The following is an 18377-nucleotide window of genomic DNA, read 5'->3' as shown; positions in this document are numbered from 1 at the left end:
ATTTCACTGAGAACCGTCCTCTTGGCGTAACGGAGCATGAAGCAGAGGGATGAGCCTCGCCTCCGCAGGCCCCACATCTGACGTCTCCCCGGGTGCTCTGGACTAAGATCTAGTTTTCACTCCAGCTGTTGTAGAGCAGCAAAACTTAGATCTGGGTCTCACCATCCTTCATGACGTGCAGAAGCATTTTCACTTGGAGTCTTGGACTTCTATCTAGTAACTTCATTAGCAGCCAGGTAAACTCCCAGCTGGCTGATAAAGCTAATTCATATTAAAGACAAAAGCGTGTCTGTACCAGGGATGTGGAAAGAGATCTCCCGACGCAGGCTCTTTTGGGGGAGGATTCTACTGGGCAGCAGCAGGGTGGCACGTGCGGCACTGTCGGTCCCACCTGAGTCGCACCCTCGCGATCGAACCAGATCTAACGCCAGGCATCTCCGCGGGACCCCGAAGGCACCTACACAGCTCATCTGATGCCTTTACAGACACATCGAGCACAGGGATGGGCAGTTATTTCGGGGGGGTGGGGGGTGGGGGGGTTAACAACACCCCAGGAAAAGGAGATGCCCTAAACGCTTCACTTTTTCAATGGGGGATTCAGCTCACAGAACACATTCACCCACCCATTTCAAGGGACACATCTATAATAAAGAAATTACATTACCAGCCCTAATGAGCAACTTTCCAACAGCCTTGTCAGCAGCCAGTGACATCTGCACCCCTGGTTCTTTGCTCTCGAGTGTTTCCAATCACCTTAGCTGGTAATAACAGCTTTTCAGCCCCTCTCTTTACCCAAGGCACAAACAACTCGGACTTTTTAAGCCTGTGTCCACTGCCAACACGTTAGATATATCAATGTCAATCTGTCAGAGTGATAAGAACTAAGTGCAGCTGTAATTCGGGCAGCGACCACAGGAAAACCTCAAAATCTCTACTCAGCTTGACGCAAAGAGAGGACGTTAGGTTTGTGCTTACTGGGCCACAGCCTCAGGAGAGGCGTAACGTGGGGGCTTGGGAAGGAGTTCACAGCCCGTGAGCAAGCATTAGCCACGCCAGCTTCACCTGCTTCTAAATTTAGCTCTGTTTGACCCTGGTCCAGAGGAGGGAATGTGAGAACAACGTCCCTCTGGCTTTGCTCACACTGCTCGTGAACCGAAGATGACCACCGCTAAACACTGCAGTTGCTACAACAGCAGCTCATGCCTAGTATAGTTTCCATGTCTAGTGGAAACGTATCCGAGGCACGCGAGGGAAAACAGGGCACAGCATCGTCCCTTCCAGCACGATCCTTGGGAAACACAGCTCCTCCCGACCCAGTCCCAGACCCCGCACCGCAGAGCTGGCAGGAGCAACCTGGGCAATGCCCTCCGGGGTGGGCAGCTCTGCCCGTACCAGCTAGGAGCGAGGCAAACCCTGCAGCAAGGTCAAACACCAACGGCCTCGGCTTAATGCCCTTGAGCCCCGTGACAGGAGGAAACCAACACAACATAATCTCCAACTCAGCTGTGCCGTCTCTCATTTCACGGCTCTCTGTACCTCCCACTTATTCACGGGGAGGAGCCTCCACGCCACCGAGCCACCCTCCCCTGGCATTAGTGCTATGATCTGTGCCGCTAATGAAAGGGCATCCAGGCGGGCCCCCAGACCGGGGAACCTCAGCATGTAGCCGCCCCGATACTGTAGGACCTCCCAATCCCACCAAACTCAACCTCCCTCCACTTGCATCAACAAGGATGGAGTGGGCACAAGGACCCCCCAATGGAGTGGGCACAAGGACCCCCCCACCCTTCATCAGAGATGCCCTCCAGGTACCTCTGCCTGCTCCCTCCCAGCAGAGCTGAGCACGAAGCTGAGGCTGGCATGGCTGGTGGGAGCCACGGCTCTGCAGCGTGGGCTCTGGCTTCTTGGAGGATGCCCTGTCCTGGCACCCACCGCCCACAGCCAGCCACAGGCACCCCAGTTGCCACCACACCTGGGCAAGCACAGCTTTAGGGGAAAACTCTCCTTTGGCAAAAGTCTAAAAGCCCACCTACCTCAGAGGGCTTCTTCTCCTTCTGCCGTGACCAGGTGGATTTGGTATTCGGAATTTTGGAGCATCTGGAGGCGGACGTGGTGTGACCTGCAATGAGGCAACAGAGACAGGTTATCCAGAAAAGAGACAAAGTTTTTTCCATATCTTTGTCACCAGCCCCACTGCTGCTACTACAGCCTCAACCAACACTTTGGGTCAACACTAAGAGGTGATAAGACCTTGAGATGGCATTATTTTTGTGCACATCCCAGTGTACTTCACCCGAATAGATGAACATCACTTTCCTGGTGCTATAGATGATGAAACAGAGGCCTCCGAAATTTTTAAAAACACTGTTTTCAAATGCAGACATCAGAAGTGAGAAACCCAAAGTCATGAGCAAGAATGGCTTCTAAAAGGGAATGAGCCAAGGCTCATTCCTGAAATCAGGAATCTACTGGAATCAGGAATTGAGAAGGTAATGCTAAAAATTTCCTAACAAGGATGCTTAAAGACAAGCATCGGAACTGCTTGAGGACTTCAGACTCCATGGTCAAAAATATCGACCAAATTGGGTAGAACTCCTCTGCCATTGCCAGGACTAATAACTTCCACGCCTGCGTGCAGTTCAGCAATCCACTCTGCATCTAGCGGGAACCACGTAACAGAACACACCGAGCGAATGCACTTTATGCTTTTCGGTAGTAAGAGAGTATTTGCTTTGGGATTTGGGATTACTTTACTCTGGGAGTATTATGAATGGACTCTCATCATCCTGACTGAAGCAGTATCATCACCACCGCTACCACCTCCACAAAGCAAGGGCAGCTAAAGCCTGAAATGCACTGGGACCATCATGTTATTAATCTTTATTTCCAACCCATATGTGTTACTATCACTTAAAAAAAAAAAGCTGCATGTATTTGGTAATAATAAATAATAAACTAATTATTGGAATTGTTTTATGATGACACTTGGGTCTTCTGTATAGCAGGACCCCCCCAGATTCCACTATATAAAAATGTTTTTGTGGGGGTGCAACGAATTAACTATTGATAGGCCTATTTAACACTGATTTTATCCTTGGATGGCTGAACAGGAGGAAACAACAGCGTGCACATAAGCCACTGCCAAACACGATGGAGCCATGCATGCAAGGACTTCAGGAGGGGCTCTGGCCAGGAGCTGAGCTGGCACGAGGGACCAGGGCTGTCCCGGGTGCGGTACCACCGCAGTGGGAAATGTCCCAGCCTCCGCCAGCTCAGGCAATTGAGTCCCTCATGAGCCCAGATAAATCTCACATGCCTATTTTTGCTCGCAGGGGAAGAGGCACTAGTTCACCTTGCACTCTTTACTTGATAAACCCACTTTCTTGTACTTCATAAAATGAAGACCAGATCTGATGGCATCAGTCGCTCCCAAAGGACAGCTGTTTTTCTGACGGCAGTATCAGGCTAGATGTCATTAAAGTGGGCTCCATATAAACACATTTTTTTAATCATTTCAGGATGTAACAGGACTGCATAGGCAAAGCCCACAGTAGCAGTCCCTTTGCTGCAGCCGCTGGGAAACGCCGCTTTACTCGGCGAGCTGCTCAAAGCATTGCAGCAGCAGATCCACACTTTATACTGAGAGATCGAGTCCCTGATTTCCACCTTGCCCCCTCTTCTCAAGCTACAATGTGGTGCTACAACTATGCAGACTTAGGTAACACGCCACTACCATGCCTTCCTGGCGGAGGCATAAAAAAGAAGGTCATCACTTTGTTTACAATTATCCCGCAGGAGAGCATTTGTCAACAGCTTAGATATCACCTGCAGCATAAATATCCAAGCCCAATAGAGATAAGGCCATGTTGTTTAATACCGTGATTAAAGATGCCTTACCCCCAAAGCCAGCTAGCACGGCTCGGCTTGGTAAGCCTTTGAGCATCTGAGGATTAGGAGATGGGAAGTTTGGAGCACGGCTTCCAAAATAAACCCCTTTCTGAGATAGAGATGTTTTATTCTACGAGAAGCGAGCGGTGTTGACAGAGCCTGAAACACTTTCCGTAGGCACGGCTCAGCCCCCAGACCCCCCCAGTGCCCCAGCAGGACGGGGGGCCCCTCCGGCAGCCAAACAGCAGGTTCCCGTTGGCTGTAGCGGTGCAAACTCCGGTCACGCTGACAATTTTTTTGGCTAAAGCTGTGGGAACAGCAGCCAAACCCAGCAAGATCTGCCTTTCCATAACCCCCTGTAATCTCCCCATCATCCTGTTAGGAAAAGGCCCAGAAGTTTAGTGTCTTTAGCGAAGTCCCTTTCGTTCTCGGATATCCAGCAGCCAGATCCTGTAAAGTGTGGAGAGCAAATTCCCAGCACGGCCCAGATGAAATTACTGTGACATTTGTAAGAAACCAAGAGCAACTAGTAGGAAACTCCGGAGCCCAGACAAGGGATTAGCCTAGTGCCTCGAGGGTACTGAACACTAAGGCACTGCGGTATGTCTGCAGTGGGTGAAACCCTGGAATAAGTGGGAGAGGAAAGCACTCTATTTATAGCCAAAATTCAGCACACTTGCACATGTTTATTGTTGAGCACATGCTTCTGTGCTCTCCTGAATGAGGATGAAGCGAGGTAGATGTTGAAAAGCAAGCGTGGGCTTGCAAGCTTTGCTGGCTCGAGCCTTATCCCTTTTCCCACATCGCTCTTCGGCTCGCAAGAAGGGAACAAGGCGGCTCCGGTTTTACCCTGACTCCAGTAAAAACTTCCCTTTCCCCCAGTACAACTCAGTCAAGAGCTAACTGGTCCCAGGCTGCAGCTCACAGGAAAGGACAACTCGTCTACCAAGGGTGTTTGCTTCGTTAGCAGATTTGCAATCAGCAGCTCTCCCTCACCCAGACTCCTCACACGAGGGAGACACTCTCATCAGTTAGGAGGAGCCACAGCCGGGGTGTTTAAATTGCTATCAGCTTGTTGCTGCATTTCTGACAAACCCAGCCCAGCGCACAATTCATTGTGCAGAGGCTTCCCAGCAAATGTAGTTTCCTCCGCTCTTTGCAAAGTAATTATTCAAGCGTTTTCCCTGCTGGAGGTGAATCGCTTAGTTATCTCGTTCAAAGCCTTGAATTAAAGGTCTTACTGTCAGTGGTGTCTGAGTTATCACTGCTGATCGAGTACTTGCGTCGTTTTTCTTCCATCTGTAACAAAAGAAATCGAACATTACACTTAATGCCCAGGAAACTCATCTCAGCACCAAATCACTGTTATCTCTGAATATCTGCACACCAGTTATCCCAGCACCAGCCAGCACCTACCAGTACTGTCCCACCACAGACAACTACCCAGGAGCTTGAAAAAGGAAGAAAACAATCCTCACAGTGGTTTTTTTAAACTTTAAGGGTGCCAGTGCCTCTCTACCAGCTTTCCCTGCTCCTAGGAGATACAGCGAGTACACTTTGATCACTCAGCTTTGCATGGCAATTTGCCTATGCAGGACTCACAACCAAGAGCATCGCCACGGGAGGATGCCCCACCACGGCCCGTGGGGCTGTTGGAGGGGACAAAAGCCATGCCGTGAACTACCCATCTGGGCTGCAAATCTGAGAAGTGCACAGATAGAAGAATGGAAACTATGTGCACTCTCAGTATGTCTGCAGGGGGAAGTCCGAGCATCACGGAGCTGAAGAGGACCCCTGTGTACAATGAGACCGGGGTTTTACCCTCTGACTCATCTTCCCACTCAGGCGGTACCTACTTCTTTTAAGACTTCTGGTGTATCTGTCACACAGCCAGCACACGCTAGCCAAGTCTGAAGCACGCTTCCCATCACCCAGAGCTGCTCTGCCCGCTCCGGCACAGCCATGCAGCCCCCCGCCAGCACCGCCAGCACCGCAGGGCCCGGGGGGGTGAGCAAGCGGCTTCTGCCCAGCTGCTGGGACTTCTCCATCCTCGTGGGGACAAAACCACAGCAGCAGGTACCACCGCACTGATTAGGAGGCCAGGAGACCTGGTTCAAGCTCAGCTGCTGATTTGCATTGTGACTGTGAACAAGCCACAGAACCGCTTGAAATCAGCAGGTTCTCCTGAACTCGCCCCTCAGGAACCGAGCTCTCGGAGCTGAAAGTCAAGTAGCTGTACCACCAGGTGCTTAAAAGAGAGAGGGAAAAGAGAGGAAGAAGAGAGGAAGAAGAGAGGAAGAAGAGAGGAAGAAGAGAGGAAGAAGAGAGGAAGAAGAGAGGAAGAAGAGAGGAAGAAGAGAGGAAGAAGAGAGGGAAAGGAGAGGGAAAGGAGAGGGAAAGGAGAGGGAAAGGAGAGGGAAAGGAGAGGGAAAGGAGAGGGAAAGGAGATTTAAACTTTTGAAGACCCCAGTTTACCAATGTGGCTGGTGGCTGATGAATATAGGGCTTGGGGAGCTCTGGATGGAAAGTGCTACCCATGGACCAGACAAAGATCCAACAGGCTGTGAGCTAAAATACGCCCGCAGAAAACAATGTTAATCTCGTGGAATTCTTCCTAGTACTTTCTGAGATATTTTGTACGAATCCAAGGTTGTTAACATGGCATACACACTGCTGCTTCCGCAAATGACAAGTGGGAATGATAATAAAACGCTGGTTTTGTGTGGTTCGGTCGCAGCAGGTATTAGCAGCACACAGACTGGATAGCAGGCTATAGAGGCATGCCATTTCCCCCTGAACAACAGGAAAACTTCCACATAAGCATATAAACCCCTTGCAATGCTTGTATTTTACAATATATGTGCTATGTTTTATCACACCATTATATGGGATAATACTACAAAGTATCATAAACATTTTAACTATTGGTGTTGTGGTGAGGCATTGCCCTGTCAAAACATGATTAAAAATGTTCCCTGAGAATATGGCAATATCAATACTTTCCCCCAGTGATTCAAGGGGAAACAGATGTTATTAAACCAGCCTTGTTCCAAGTAGCCATTAGATTTTGCTTGGGGAAAATGATATCGAAGACAGCTCTAACTCCAATTTACTTACTTTTAGTGGAAATTCTACCTGAACCTTTTAAACTGGTTCCTACTGGTTTGAAGTGGCAAACAGGTTTTTGGAGCGCAAAGCTGGAGCTATGCTTTTATTGATTCTGGAGCTCCTAGTCACAGAGATTAAATAAGCCAAAGTCAATGGGGAAAAGAAACACCTGAGCTGAAGCAAAGGAATGCTACTGATAGCAGTGGGATTTCCAGTGTTTCCCATCTTTGCCTTTACAGCAAGACAGCGACACTGACATCACTCTCCTTCCAAGGGAGGGAAAAAGGTATATGATTAATGCACAGCACAGGTGTCAGGATGCTGGGACTGGTTTTGGCTCCGATATATATGTGAGAAGATGCACTGACCATCCCTGTAATTGAACGTGGTCCCTGCATCCCGCTCCTGTCCTACACCTACCTACACAACACACTTCTATGCGCTCCCTGTAAGACAGTATGAATTTACATTCATATACAGAAGTGGTTCACATTGCAGGTAAAATAGTGGCTCTACTTCAGTAAATCTCATTTTGCCACTGTTTGGCAGGATCTGAGACAGCATCCTCTAGAACCAAACTGCATTTCAATTTGCTTTCAATTGAAATTCAGGCTTGAGCAAAGTACAAACATCTCTGTTGCAACTGGGTAGGCAACAAAAGGCAACTACTGCCCGGGTAGAGGATGGCACACAACGGCCCATGAGGTACTGGGTGCCTGAAGGAAGGAAAATTTGGGGCCAAAACCACAGGGCTCAACCAGACCTTTTCAGAAAATGGTGAACTTCCAGGCAGTGTTAAGAAGATGCTGGACTCATCTTCTTCAGCAGCCAAACAGCAGTAAACCGCATGGTACTTAACAGAGGGACCTACTGGAGAAGAAGGGTATTTGGGCCATTTCCCCACCCGGAGCACAGGGTTATAAAGTCTGATGGTGGCTGGGTGAGCCCTCGGCTCCCGACACCCCTCCAGCACCCAGTGCGGGGGGACCCATTGCCCACAGCCCTCCCACTCCCAGGGCCGGAGCTCCGGCCCCGACAGCCTCACACGGAGCGAGCTCCCAGAAGCAATCCAGTTGGTGTACTACTAAGCAATTTAAAGTCTCCACAAAATACGGTCTCTGCTCCAAAAGTAATCCTTTGTTTACATTAGAAGCTAATTTCACCTTTAACTGACCCATTCCCCGCATGGCATCATTATTAAAGTCATAAACAAATACCAAAAAAATTTGTAATACTTTGAAAAGGTCACCGTTAGGTCAAACTTGGCCCAAAATCTAGCTTTTACAGAGCCAGAAACCAAGAGAAAGGTTTCTATGTATGCTTGCTTAAAAAATTCAAACAGAAACAGATGTGGGTTTCTTTTATAAACAAATGAACATCCCCCTGAAGTGTCTGCAACTCAAATCCACAGGCACAGCCCTGCGCTAATTCCTGGAAACCCGAAAGCGGAATTGCTTGCAAACTAAGGAATTGCTTGCAAACTAACACATGTTCAGCATTGCCTTTGTTCAAGCTGAGAAAGGCAGATAAATGCTAAACCAAGGAAGATGATGGCCCTCCATCAGCCTAAACAAATGTAAATCACTAGGGCTTTGGACAAATTAGCCACAGGATTGGCGGTAAAATTGAGATGATGGCCTCAGGCTGCCTGGTCCTGCCTCGCAGCAGGGGAGGGAGGGTTGAAGAAGAGGTTTTGGAGATGCAATTTTGCCCAGCCCATGTAAGCCGGGAGAACTCTTCAGCACACCCGGAGATGCATGTGCCCAGATCCTGAGCTCCTGTCCCACCCGGGCACTCCTCCCTGCATGCATGCTCCCATGCACACCAAACCAAAATGCCTCATCCAGCCTTTCAGGCAACAACCAACTCCTTCCGACCACCTCCTCGCCCTCTGCGCACCCCTCCAGGATCCTTGTGCTCTGGGGAATCCGCTGACATTCCCCAGCTCCCTGAAATATCAAGTCCACGTGGGATCTGGAGCTCCTGGTGCCATCACAGCACCATGCGCATGGGCTGTTTGCAAGAACGAACCATTCTGGATTGGAGCGAGCAAACTAGAGAAATTCATACGTGCCTGTGCACACAGGGAACAGGCACAGAAACCTGCAGAAGTTGCAGTAAAAAAAAAAAAAAAAAAAGTATGGGGTCATCACCTCTTCCCAGCGCTCATCCGCAGGTTTGGGATGCACCGCGCTCGGTCCCCCTGCACCGTCACCTCTGCCGCTGTGACAGTTGAGCACCACCGGCTGAATTTCTCTGCTCTGTTTGTGAGCTGCAATGAGACTGCAGAAAAAAACCACTTCCCTGTTTGTTCTTCCAGCCCAGAAATAGGAACACAAACAGAACATAGTGCCCCCAGCGGCATGCACACCGCTCCGGCCAGCCCGGCCCCGCTCCACGGCCCCCGGCCCCAGAGCCCCGGTCCCCATCGCCCGTGCCCCGGCAGGTGACACGGAGTCGAGGGGCAGCTCAGCAACGCTTCCCCTCTGCGTTAACTATTTTTTTTTTTTTTGCTCTGTCTAGGAATACCAGCAGGTTGTTAGAAAGTGTAAGAAGAAGGGTGGAGGGCTGGAAGGTCCCGGCTTTTATACCGTAGGAGGGTTGTTCTGCTCGGATTGCCTTTGCTCATTAATAATTTTGGAGCCAAGCGCTGCTATAGGAGGCTCTGAGAGAGCAGCAGCATCCCCCGACGCAGGCACAGCCCCAATTTCACAATAACAGAAGAACAAACTTTTCTACCGAAGGATGCGCGTCGCCTCTGCCAAGAGACCGTCAGCAAATCTTGGTGCACAGCCCCTACATCTCAGGGGAAGCCGCGCTGCTCTCTTCTTAACCTCCCTGGCAACCCTGCAAAGTGGAAATCCAGAAAGCCACGACCCTGGTACCCAGGAACACTCATTTTCTGGGCAGCGGGAGCCGGCCCCTGTCCCTCCGCCACCTCCGCAGCCTGCTGCCAGCTCCAGCTCCAGCCCCAGCAGAAACCCAACTGCCCAGGTGAAGAGAGAGCCATTCCTCCTCTCCTCCACAGCAACTCTGCTTGCCGTCTTGGTTCCCTGGGGCAAAATTTAATCTCATTTAAATTTAAAACAAAACAAGCCCTCGTTTACTTCCTGTGCTTTGCCTTTTTCCACATCTAGAAGGGGATTTTTTTTCTTTGCTGCTCACATTTATAACTTTGCGTGCCTCTTCTGACTTGTAACCCTCTAATTATCCATTTTTCCTTCAGCAAGCCCAGACAGAGCACAGGCGATCAGAAAGGTGACTGCGGGCACTCGGGGCCACCCCTGCCTTTGGGCAGGAGGGAGCAGGCAGGGACGCAGGGGACAGGCAGGGACACAGGGCAGGGACACAGGGCACGGCTCTTCTGCCCCATCCTGCAGGTCTGTGAGCATCTGCAACTCAGAGGAAAATCAACAGGAGCTCTGGGCACACCAATCTTTGTACCAATTACCCAGAGAAAGGCAAAGACCAGACCTTAGTTAAAATACCTTAGCTGGAGGACCACCTATCCACCAACTTTCAGAACTTGGTGTCAAACAGTATCAGCAGCCACCAATACTTGAAAGGAATTGCATCTCCCTGCCTACAGACCTAACGCGTACCCTCCCATCCTTTGCTCCAAGCCTTCATTTTTGGACATCAGCTTCAATTTTCCTAGGAAAAACAAATTTAACCTTTGATTTAACCTTTCCGCAAGCTATTTTTACTTCTATCTCAAGCTTATTTTAACCTCAGTAGCCAATAAATGCTTAAAGGTCAAACACCATTCCTAAGAGCCGGGCTCCTCACCCCTGGGAGAAAGGCTGAGATCACTGATTTTTTTCCCAAGCAAAATCCCCTCTTTGAAATGTCCCAGCGGCAGGAGGGTCTAGGCTCAAACCCGTAAGTAAACAATTTTCACTGTGGGTGCTGAGCGAAGGAGCTGGGAATCTTCCCTGTGAATGCCATCCTTCCCACTCAAAAAAGCGCTCAGGATGTACAGGTATGGAGAGATGTCATTTTGTTTTGGGTTTTTTTTCCCCTAATTGCACCCCAGCTTGACCATTCGGCACCCCCCCTGCCTTTGCAGCGCTTCCCAACTTCCAGGTCGCTGCCTCCCTCCTTCCCCAGGAGCGGAGCGGCCGGGGGGCGGCAGGCTCCGGGCGGCAGGTGAGCCGCTCCCAGCCCCGCTTCCTACCGGCGAACCGGCTGCCCCGCTCGGCAGCGGGGAAGGGGCCGGAGCGGCCGCGGGGCCGGTGCGGGGGCCGCTGCCCGCCCCCGAGAGATGAGGGAGCCCGGGGGAGGGGGCAGGTGGCCGGGGAGGGGGGAGGGGGGCTGCCCGCGGGACCCCGGCAGGGCCACGGGGATGCTTTCGGGCCCGGGCGATGCGGGGAGGGAGGGGGGGGGCGGCCGCCTGCCGGGCCCGGCAGCCCGGAGACCCAGCGGCGCGGTGCGGCGGGGGAAGGCGGCGGGGAAAGCCCCGAGGCGCGGCGGCCGGGAGCGGTGGGGAGGGAGGGAGCGAGGGAGGGCAGGCGGGAGCCGGCAGCCGCCACGCCCCCGGGCACCGCCATCCCGGCCCCGCGCAGCGTTCCGCGCCCGCGGGCCCGCCGCTCCCCGGCCGCGAAGCCGGCCCCGCGGCAGGGCAGGGCAGCGCTGCGCGGCCGCGGAGCCCGCGGAGCCCCCCGGTGCCGCGCATCGCCCCGAGGAGCCCCGGGGCGCGCCCCCTCCCCCAGGCGGGCAGGGCGCGGGGCAGCCTCTGCCGCAGTCATTAATTTGGGAAATAAAAAGGCGAAGCGGCGAGCCCAGCCTTTAAAAGTTCTTGTTTACATTCCCGCTGCCTCCCTCGTACACTTTAAAACAAGAGTGACCAACATGCGCAATCCACCCCTGGAAATGCTGCACATCCCCCGCCTCGCAGCCGGGGGGAGGGCGAAAAAAATAAATTAGGAGGAAAAAAAAATAAATAAATAAATACAAGCAAAGCAGGGGGAGCTGCAAAATAACCATCCGCTGCAAAATAAGCCCATTCCCGACGCCAGCCCCGCCGAGCCTTTACCTTTGCCAGGAGAGTGTCCTCCAAGAGTTGAGCCTGTCTCTCGGGTTACGGGCGGGGAGGAGGCGGGGGGCGGGGGATGCTCCCGCAGTCCCCGGCCGGGAGAGCCCCCTCGCCGGCTCAATCCGGTGTCATTGCCGGGGCCGCGCCGGCCGGGCCCTCCTCAGGAGCGGCCGCCCGGTAACTCCATGGATGCGGCCCCGCTCCCAGCCGAGATGGCCGCTCCGCGGCGGCCGGGCGAGCCCTGCCCGCCTGTTTCTCTTTCTTTTTTACCCCGCACTTCCTCAGGCTCTCCTCGCCCCGCCGCCCGCCCCGCCGCCGCTCGGGCTCCGGCAGGGAGGCGGGGAAGCGACTTTCGGAGCGGGGACGGATAATGGTGGCGGCGCTTCCACACACACACACACACACACACACACCCCCACCCCCCCCACCCCTCCTCGGCCGCCCCAAATCTTCAATTTCTTTCCCTCCTGCGCCTTCTTCCTCCCCGAGGCGCAGCGGCAGGGCCAGGTGCGGCCAGCGCGGGTCCCATCCCGGGCCGTGCCGCCGCCGCCCGCCCGCCCCGCTCCTCACCCCCCCGCCGGCCGCCGGGGCCCCATGGCGCTGCCCGGAGCCCCAGCGCCGCACGCCCGGAGCCCGCTCGCCCCGCAGGCGTCCCGCCGGCTGCGTGGCCCTGCACACGCACACGCACTCACACTCACACACTCACACTCTTTCCCTCCCTCCTCTGCCCCCCCCACCCCCCCACCCCGGCTCCGCGCCCCCTCTCCGCGCTGTGCACAGGCGTACACGGGGCCGCTGCTGCAACCTTAAAAAAAAAAAATAAGCTTATACTTAAAAAAAAAAAAAAAACCTTTTGGCGCCATATTAATGACGTACTTAAAATTTGCCATTTCTCCTGCGTCAAAAAGACGGTTCTTGCCCATCGCGGAGCGGGCGGGGGCCGCGGTGCGGAGCCGCTCCCCCACCTCCCCCCCACCCCTCCCGCGTAGCAAACTTCCGCGGCCGCGGGGCGGGCCGCCGGCGTGGGAATTGCCGGGGAGGGCCGCGGTGCCTCCGCGCTGCTCCGCGGGCAGGGCTGCGCGGGCCGCGCCGGCACAGGCGGCCGCTCCGGAGGCGCGCAGCGCCCGCGGAGGGGCGAGGAGCGGCTGGGCTGGAGGTGCGGCTGCAGCAGCGAAGCCCCCGGGGCGGGGGGGTCCCCCCCAAACTTCGCAGAGTTTCCGCGGAGAGGAGCCCACCCCGCCCCGGGGTGAGCCCACCGTGCGCTCCCCAAATGGATGCTTTGGGCTCCGTGTGGCTCAGGGCTGCCTCTTGCCAGCCGTTTCCCCAGGATTAAAAACAGCAACAGCGCGGCTGTCGAGATAAAAACACTTTCTTAAATTAAAATAATAACAATTGGATGGAGCGGTCTATGCAATGTACATCTTTCCAAACTCTTGGAGGCCCTACAGTGAAACAAATTGCAGAAGTTGGCTTGCACTGTTTTAAACCATTCCTGCCGAAGATTAAAATTCAGGTTAAAGACGGTCTTTCAATCACAATCTGCCATCGTGTCTTAAATTCGTTAAGCTGGTCAGCTCTAAAACCATGCGTTACCGGTTGTTAAACACCATTGGGACCCCAGCTAGAATCGCCGCACCTCAGGCAGTCAGATGCTCCCCACTCCGCATCCCTGGTCTGGCTCCTTAGAATTTGCCAAACTTGAATGAATTAGGCTGCAACTTTCTGCCTTGGCAGCCTGTGCTGGACGTTTTCCGAACGCTCCAAGTCCTTTGGCTCTTCCAAGGATGAAAGCAGAGGAGGAGAGGAGTGTTGCTTTGGTCGTTCTTGGGCTTGTTGAGGTTTTTTTGTTTTGTTTTTAGGACTGTAACTCTGGAAATAGGGTCTTGAAATTTGTCATGAGGCAGCCTTTTATGGTCTTTTAGATAAACCCCCCCAAATTAGTCATGTTATTGGGCTTTGAAGAAGAGCAGCTCACAACACACAGCAAAAACATGCCTGATTCTGGCTGCTGAAGTCCCTCAAGATGCTGCTCTTGGGGGACCTGCTCCCCAGTGCTCAGAGCCCGCTCAGCAGCCCCCCAGGGAATGAGAAACTTCAGCCCCTAGTTAAAAAAGCTGTTCCTGGTAGTACAAGAGCGGCGGGACTCGTGAGCACGGCCCCTTTCTGTCGGTCCCTGCCAGCCCCAAGTACCTCGGCGGATGCTGGCCCCGCTGCTCCGGCACCCAGCGGCATTCGCTGCCAGGACTTCACCTGTGGATCCCACCCCATGTAGGTGCGCAGGCTGCATTAAGGGATATTGTGAAGGTCACTCTGTTACCTGGTCAGAACGTCCGAAATGTCCAAAGCGAGGCATTCTGTACCGATTTATGGAGACTTTCTTGTGCACGCATATTCTAATGCAGTTCTTAATTACATTGTCACGATCTGTTTTCCATGAGACACCTGCATGCCATGGACCTGCTCCCTAAGTCAAAAAGGAAACAAATTTTGGCCGGATCCTCATCTTATCTGCAGAACCAAAAACTGCCCACGGAACAAAGCAAGGGCTGCAAGACGTGGACACAGTCCGACAGTGAGGACAGAACAAAACTCTCCCAAAGAAGAGGATTCTCTCCTTGCCCTTGCCACAGGCTTTGTAACGCTAACAAAGTCATTAAACCAAACTTTTGGGTGCTGACGGTTGTATTGCCCACATTGCGGGTGCGTAGCCTGAAACCTTTAGCCTGAATTGCTGACATCCATCTTAGTACAGCTGGAAGCAGCGGGTGCTGTGCTTGCATGTATGAAGTGCTGTATCATGTTAAATGCTCTGAAAAAGCAGACATTACGCTTCTCGGATGGAGTACCCTGAATTAGTCAAAACTGACCTTAATCCATCCATGTGTCACCCTGACCCATCTTCATAACAGGTGTTCGGGGAGGATTAATGACGTGCTGAAGCACTGATGCAGTGTAGTGGAAAGTACCCTAGGAAAAAAACATGAGGAAATTAATAATTCCGTCTTCAGAGGAACCTGCCAACGTCCCTGCTCCGGTCCTGTACACCACTACAGCATTACGACCCTTCTGGCCATTTCTCCAGGATTTCTGGACAACACCTCTAAAGGAGGTCGCAGCACGTCAAAATCCAGGTACGCCCGTCAGTTCCTCGGTGCAGATGGGTTGCGCACAGCAGGGCCGCAGCATCCCTAGGCGCAACCTCAATGCATTTTTGCTGCCCAGAAGATAAGCACCTTGTTCTGCTTTGAAAACTGCACATAGGAATATTGGAGCTGTATTTTCTATTGCTGCAAAATCCAAAAGTGGTCAGATATGTGAATAATGTGCTGAGCTAAGGCCTAGGATGATGTGCTGAACAATAGGAACAAGCCAGCATTGCTGAGCCCCTCGCTGACCATCTCATGCACTGCATGCCATAGCGGCGCAGAAGAAAAATAGTATCTGATCATGCAATTAAAATCTTGGTCTGCTTCAACAAAAGGAGGTAGATTAAGTTGCACTGGCAACAAGGATTCGGACGTTTCTGCATTTTGAGAACTTTCCTGGGCAGTAGCGACCGCGTGCTTAACAGATTTTTGGCTACCATATATGCACACTTATACAAAACTTGCATACAAATGCATATATGTAACACATATAAAATACACAGAGATAACACCTGATGGATGGTTCTACAGAAAGGTCATGTACATGATATATATGATACTCAGTTTACATAGTATGACATTTATGTAACACAAAGAGCTCTGACAGGGTGTTGTCAGCTGGCGTTTGCTAAGAGAAGAAATAAATCTAATAATAAAAAAAAAAGCATTTTGGAAGAAATAATACTCCACAAATCCTCTAAAAGGACAGAATTGTCTACACAACAAAGGCTTGGCTGATTGATGCTAAAATAAGCAGTTATGCAACAAGTAAGAAATACGATCTCCAGGGACGAAACCAGCAACATTTTCCTTTCATCTTCATTCACCGGTGCTTATTTTTGCATACCTAAAAGAAAAATATAGGCAACCTTTCGATGGTGAGCACAGAAGTAGAATGAACAGATGTTTTTAAGTGAAGGACAGCATCTTTACGGGCTTTGTGCACGTTCTGCAGAGTTAAATCCCATCCCTAAACATGAGTCCCCCAAAGTGCCGCAGAACTACTGCTACCACGCCTTGGGGAGCACGGTGCTGGCATGACTAGGTGCGAATACGTTGATTTTAGGGGTAACTTGGCTCACCACAAAGCTACGATTACAAAACTGTTAAAACACCTTCAGGAGAACAAGCATACAAAATAGTTCATCTCCCAACACTTCAGTTTAATAAAACTTCTCAGCAGGACTTGAGACCAGTGAAAATCTCAGTGCAGACAGATCTCACGGGCGAGGGAGAGGAAAACCCGGTGGCCTTGCTGGCATCAAATTTGATTACTGTAGTACGTTAGCAGCAGATACACGGATAGAACAGGTCCAAGGGAATGTGAGCGTTCCCCAAATATAATGAAAATTCAATGTCATTTCGAAGACCCTTAGAAACAATCTGTTTAGTCATGTTAGCTAGTGAGAAACCACGAGGAAAGCTCAGCTCGCTCAGCCTGTTCCTGCTGTGACCGAATCTGGGTGCTGGAGGACCACCCCAGGGCAGGGAGATGCTCGGATGACGGAGAGCTCCTGGAGATGCTCAGGAGCACCACACAACTTGAAAACAGTGCAGGAGACACGTGGCTGCTAATTTACTGCCTTAGATACCCTCTTCTGAGGCCTCTGGTAGCCAAAAGTCATCAAAATACCCTCATGGCTACTTTAATTTCTATCAAGGACCAGAGCAGTACACAGCCATTCCAGGAGGGGAACACAAAGATGATGAAAATCTTGCTGCATCCGTATCCCCGATAGGGTCGTCCAATATCCCCACTGTAATCAGGATATTTAGTTTTTATTAAAATATGTGTTAATTTGGAAAGTAGTAAGCAGATGCAGTAGAAGGAAAACGAATGAGCTCTGTTCTAAATTACAATAATAATCACTCCCATCTTCAAGAATGAACTACTACAGAAAGATCAGGGGAGAGATGGCTGCTATGGTCATTATATAAACTAATCCCTTTTCTTTCTCATTCATTCTGCATAATTCTTTTCCTCTCTGAAGCTAAGGAAAAATACTATCCTTACAGGAGAAGAAAATTTGATTTGGCAGATCAGCGGATAGTGAGATTTTGTTTGCAGTCTCAATTACCTTCAGTAGCTAGAAATTTGGTATCAAAATAAACTGTAAACAGCAACAAAAAAGATATAGCATTACGAATGTCCATCCCTTGATGGATAGCTCAAAAATTCTCTATGTTCTAGCAATAGCTACTTTAATATCTTTCAAAGAAATGGCAGCCTCTCTCTGTCTGAAGGGATTACCTTTAAGGAGTGCATTCAGAAGTGGTTTTGTGCAAAGATGCTCACGTTCTTGTGGGTTTTGTGCACTGAATTTTTTCTGCCAAATGTCAAGATTCCTTTTTTTTTGTTGGTGATGGTTTCTCTGTTTTCTGTAAGTTCATTTCTATTACAAAGCACACCTAATGCGGCACACGTTTCATCCAGTCCCCAGACTGCAAGAACTGGGGCTTTCAAAGGGCCCTCAGGGGTAGATTTGGGGAAATAAGGACCATCAGTGGTCAGCTGAACAGTGCTGCTCCTGCGACAGCAGACCTGTTGTAGCTCCTCATGCTTTGGCCGGATCCTTGGGCATCACAGCAGACTCCCCTGCAACGTACTTCCCCACTTTCAGTCCTTTGCTCCCTTTTTGTTGGCCTTTCAAACTTTCCATGTTCGATGCGGTGATGGGATAACACGGCTCCTCAGACCTCTCAGAGTTTCAGCGTGAAGATGTTTGACTGCTATGGGCAAAGCCTGTAGTTCTGGGTGACGGACGATGAAAATAGTCGTAGATTTAGAAGATTTAGAATAGTTCAGCTGGAAGGGACCTACAAGGATCATCTAGTCCAACTGCCTAAGTACCTCTTCTCTCCCTCGTGAAGGGCTATCCCAAAGGCAGGACATGCCATTGCAAGCCCTTGTCCTGCCCATTCCCACCCCGCAACCCGAGGAAGGATCCGCCTAGGTGTAAAAGCAGTTGTGTTTTACTCCCCTGAGGAGGCCAGCAGAGCTTTCCTCCTCCTCCAGCTGCCCTGGCTTGGGAGGGAGGTTAACAGCCAGGTGCTAGCGGGTGTCTTCCTACCTGCAGATCCCACCGCAGAACATGCAATTACTCTCCCAATAAAAAAAAAAGAAAATTAAAAAAAAAAAGAGACATTAAAGATCCGAGTCACAATTCAATGCGCCATTTGAGTGAACGGTACATATGCTA

The 18377-nt window shown here is 51.4% G+C and overlaps 1 protein-coding gene across 5 annotated transcripts in view; it reads right to left on the bottom strand.

Annotated features, from left to right (window-relative positions):
• The window catches only part of JADE2 (jade family PHD finger 2), an 82174-nt gene extending 69597 nt beyond the window's left edge, over positions 1-12577 (bottom strand). The window contains exons 1-5 of one of the 5 annotated variants that reach the window (XM_072872066.1): positions 12032-12577; positions 9736-9843; positions 9150-9279; positions 5130-5187; positions 2034-2119 (exon numbers count right to left, since the gene is read on the bottom strand). In XM_072872066.1, the coding sequence (XP_072728167.1) occupies positions 2034-2119; positions 5130-5187; positions 9150-9166 (161 nt within the window). In that variant the 5' untranslated portion in view covers positions 9167-9279; positions 9736-9843; positions 12032-12577. The remainder of the gene's footprint in view (positions 1-2033; positions 2120-5129; positions 5188-9149; positions 9280-9735; positions 9844-12031) is intronic. The other 4 variants (XM_072872064.1, XM_072872067.1, XM_072872063.1 and 1 more) reach the window with 4 other exon arrangements.
• Between the last annotated feature and the right edge of the window lie 5800 nt (positions 12578-18377).

The sequence above is a fragment of the Ciconia boyciana genome, chromosome 9 (assembly GCF_034638445.1).
Source record: "Ciconia boyciana chromosome 9, ASM3463844v1, whole genome shotgun sequence".
Classification (NCBI taxonomy): Eukaryota; Metazoa; Chordata; class Aves; order Ciconiiformes; family Ciconiidae; genus Ciconia; species Ciconia boyciana.
This window is presented reverse-complemented; position numbering and strand designations above follow the sequence as displayed.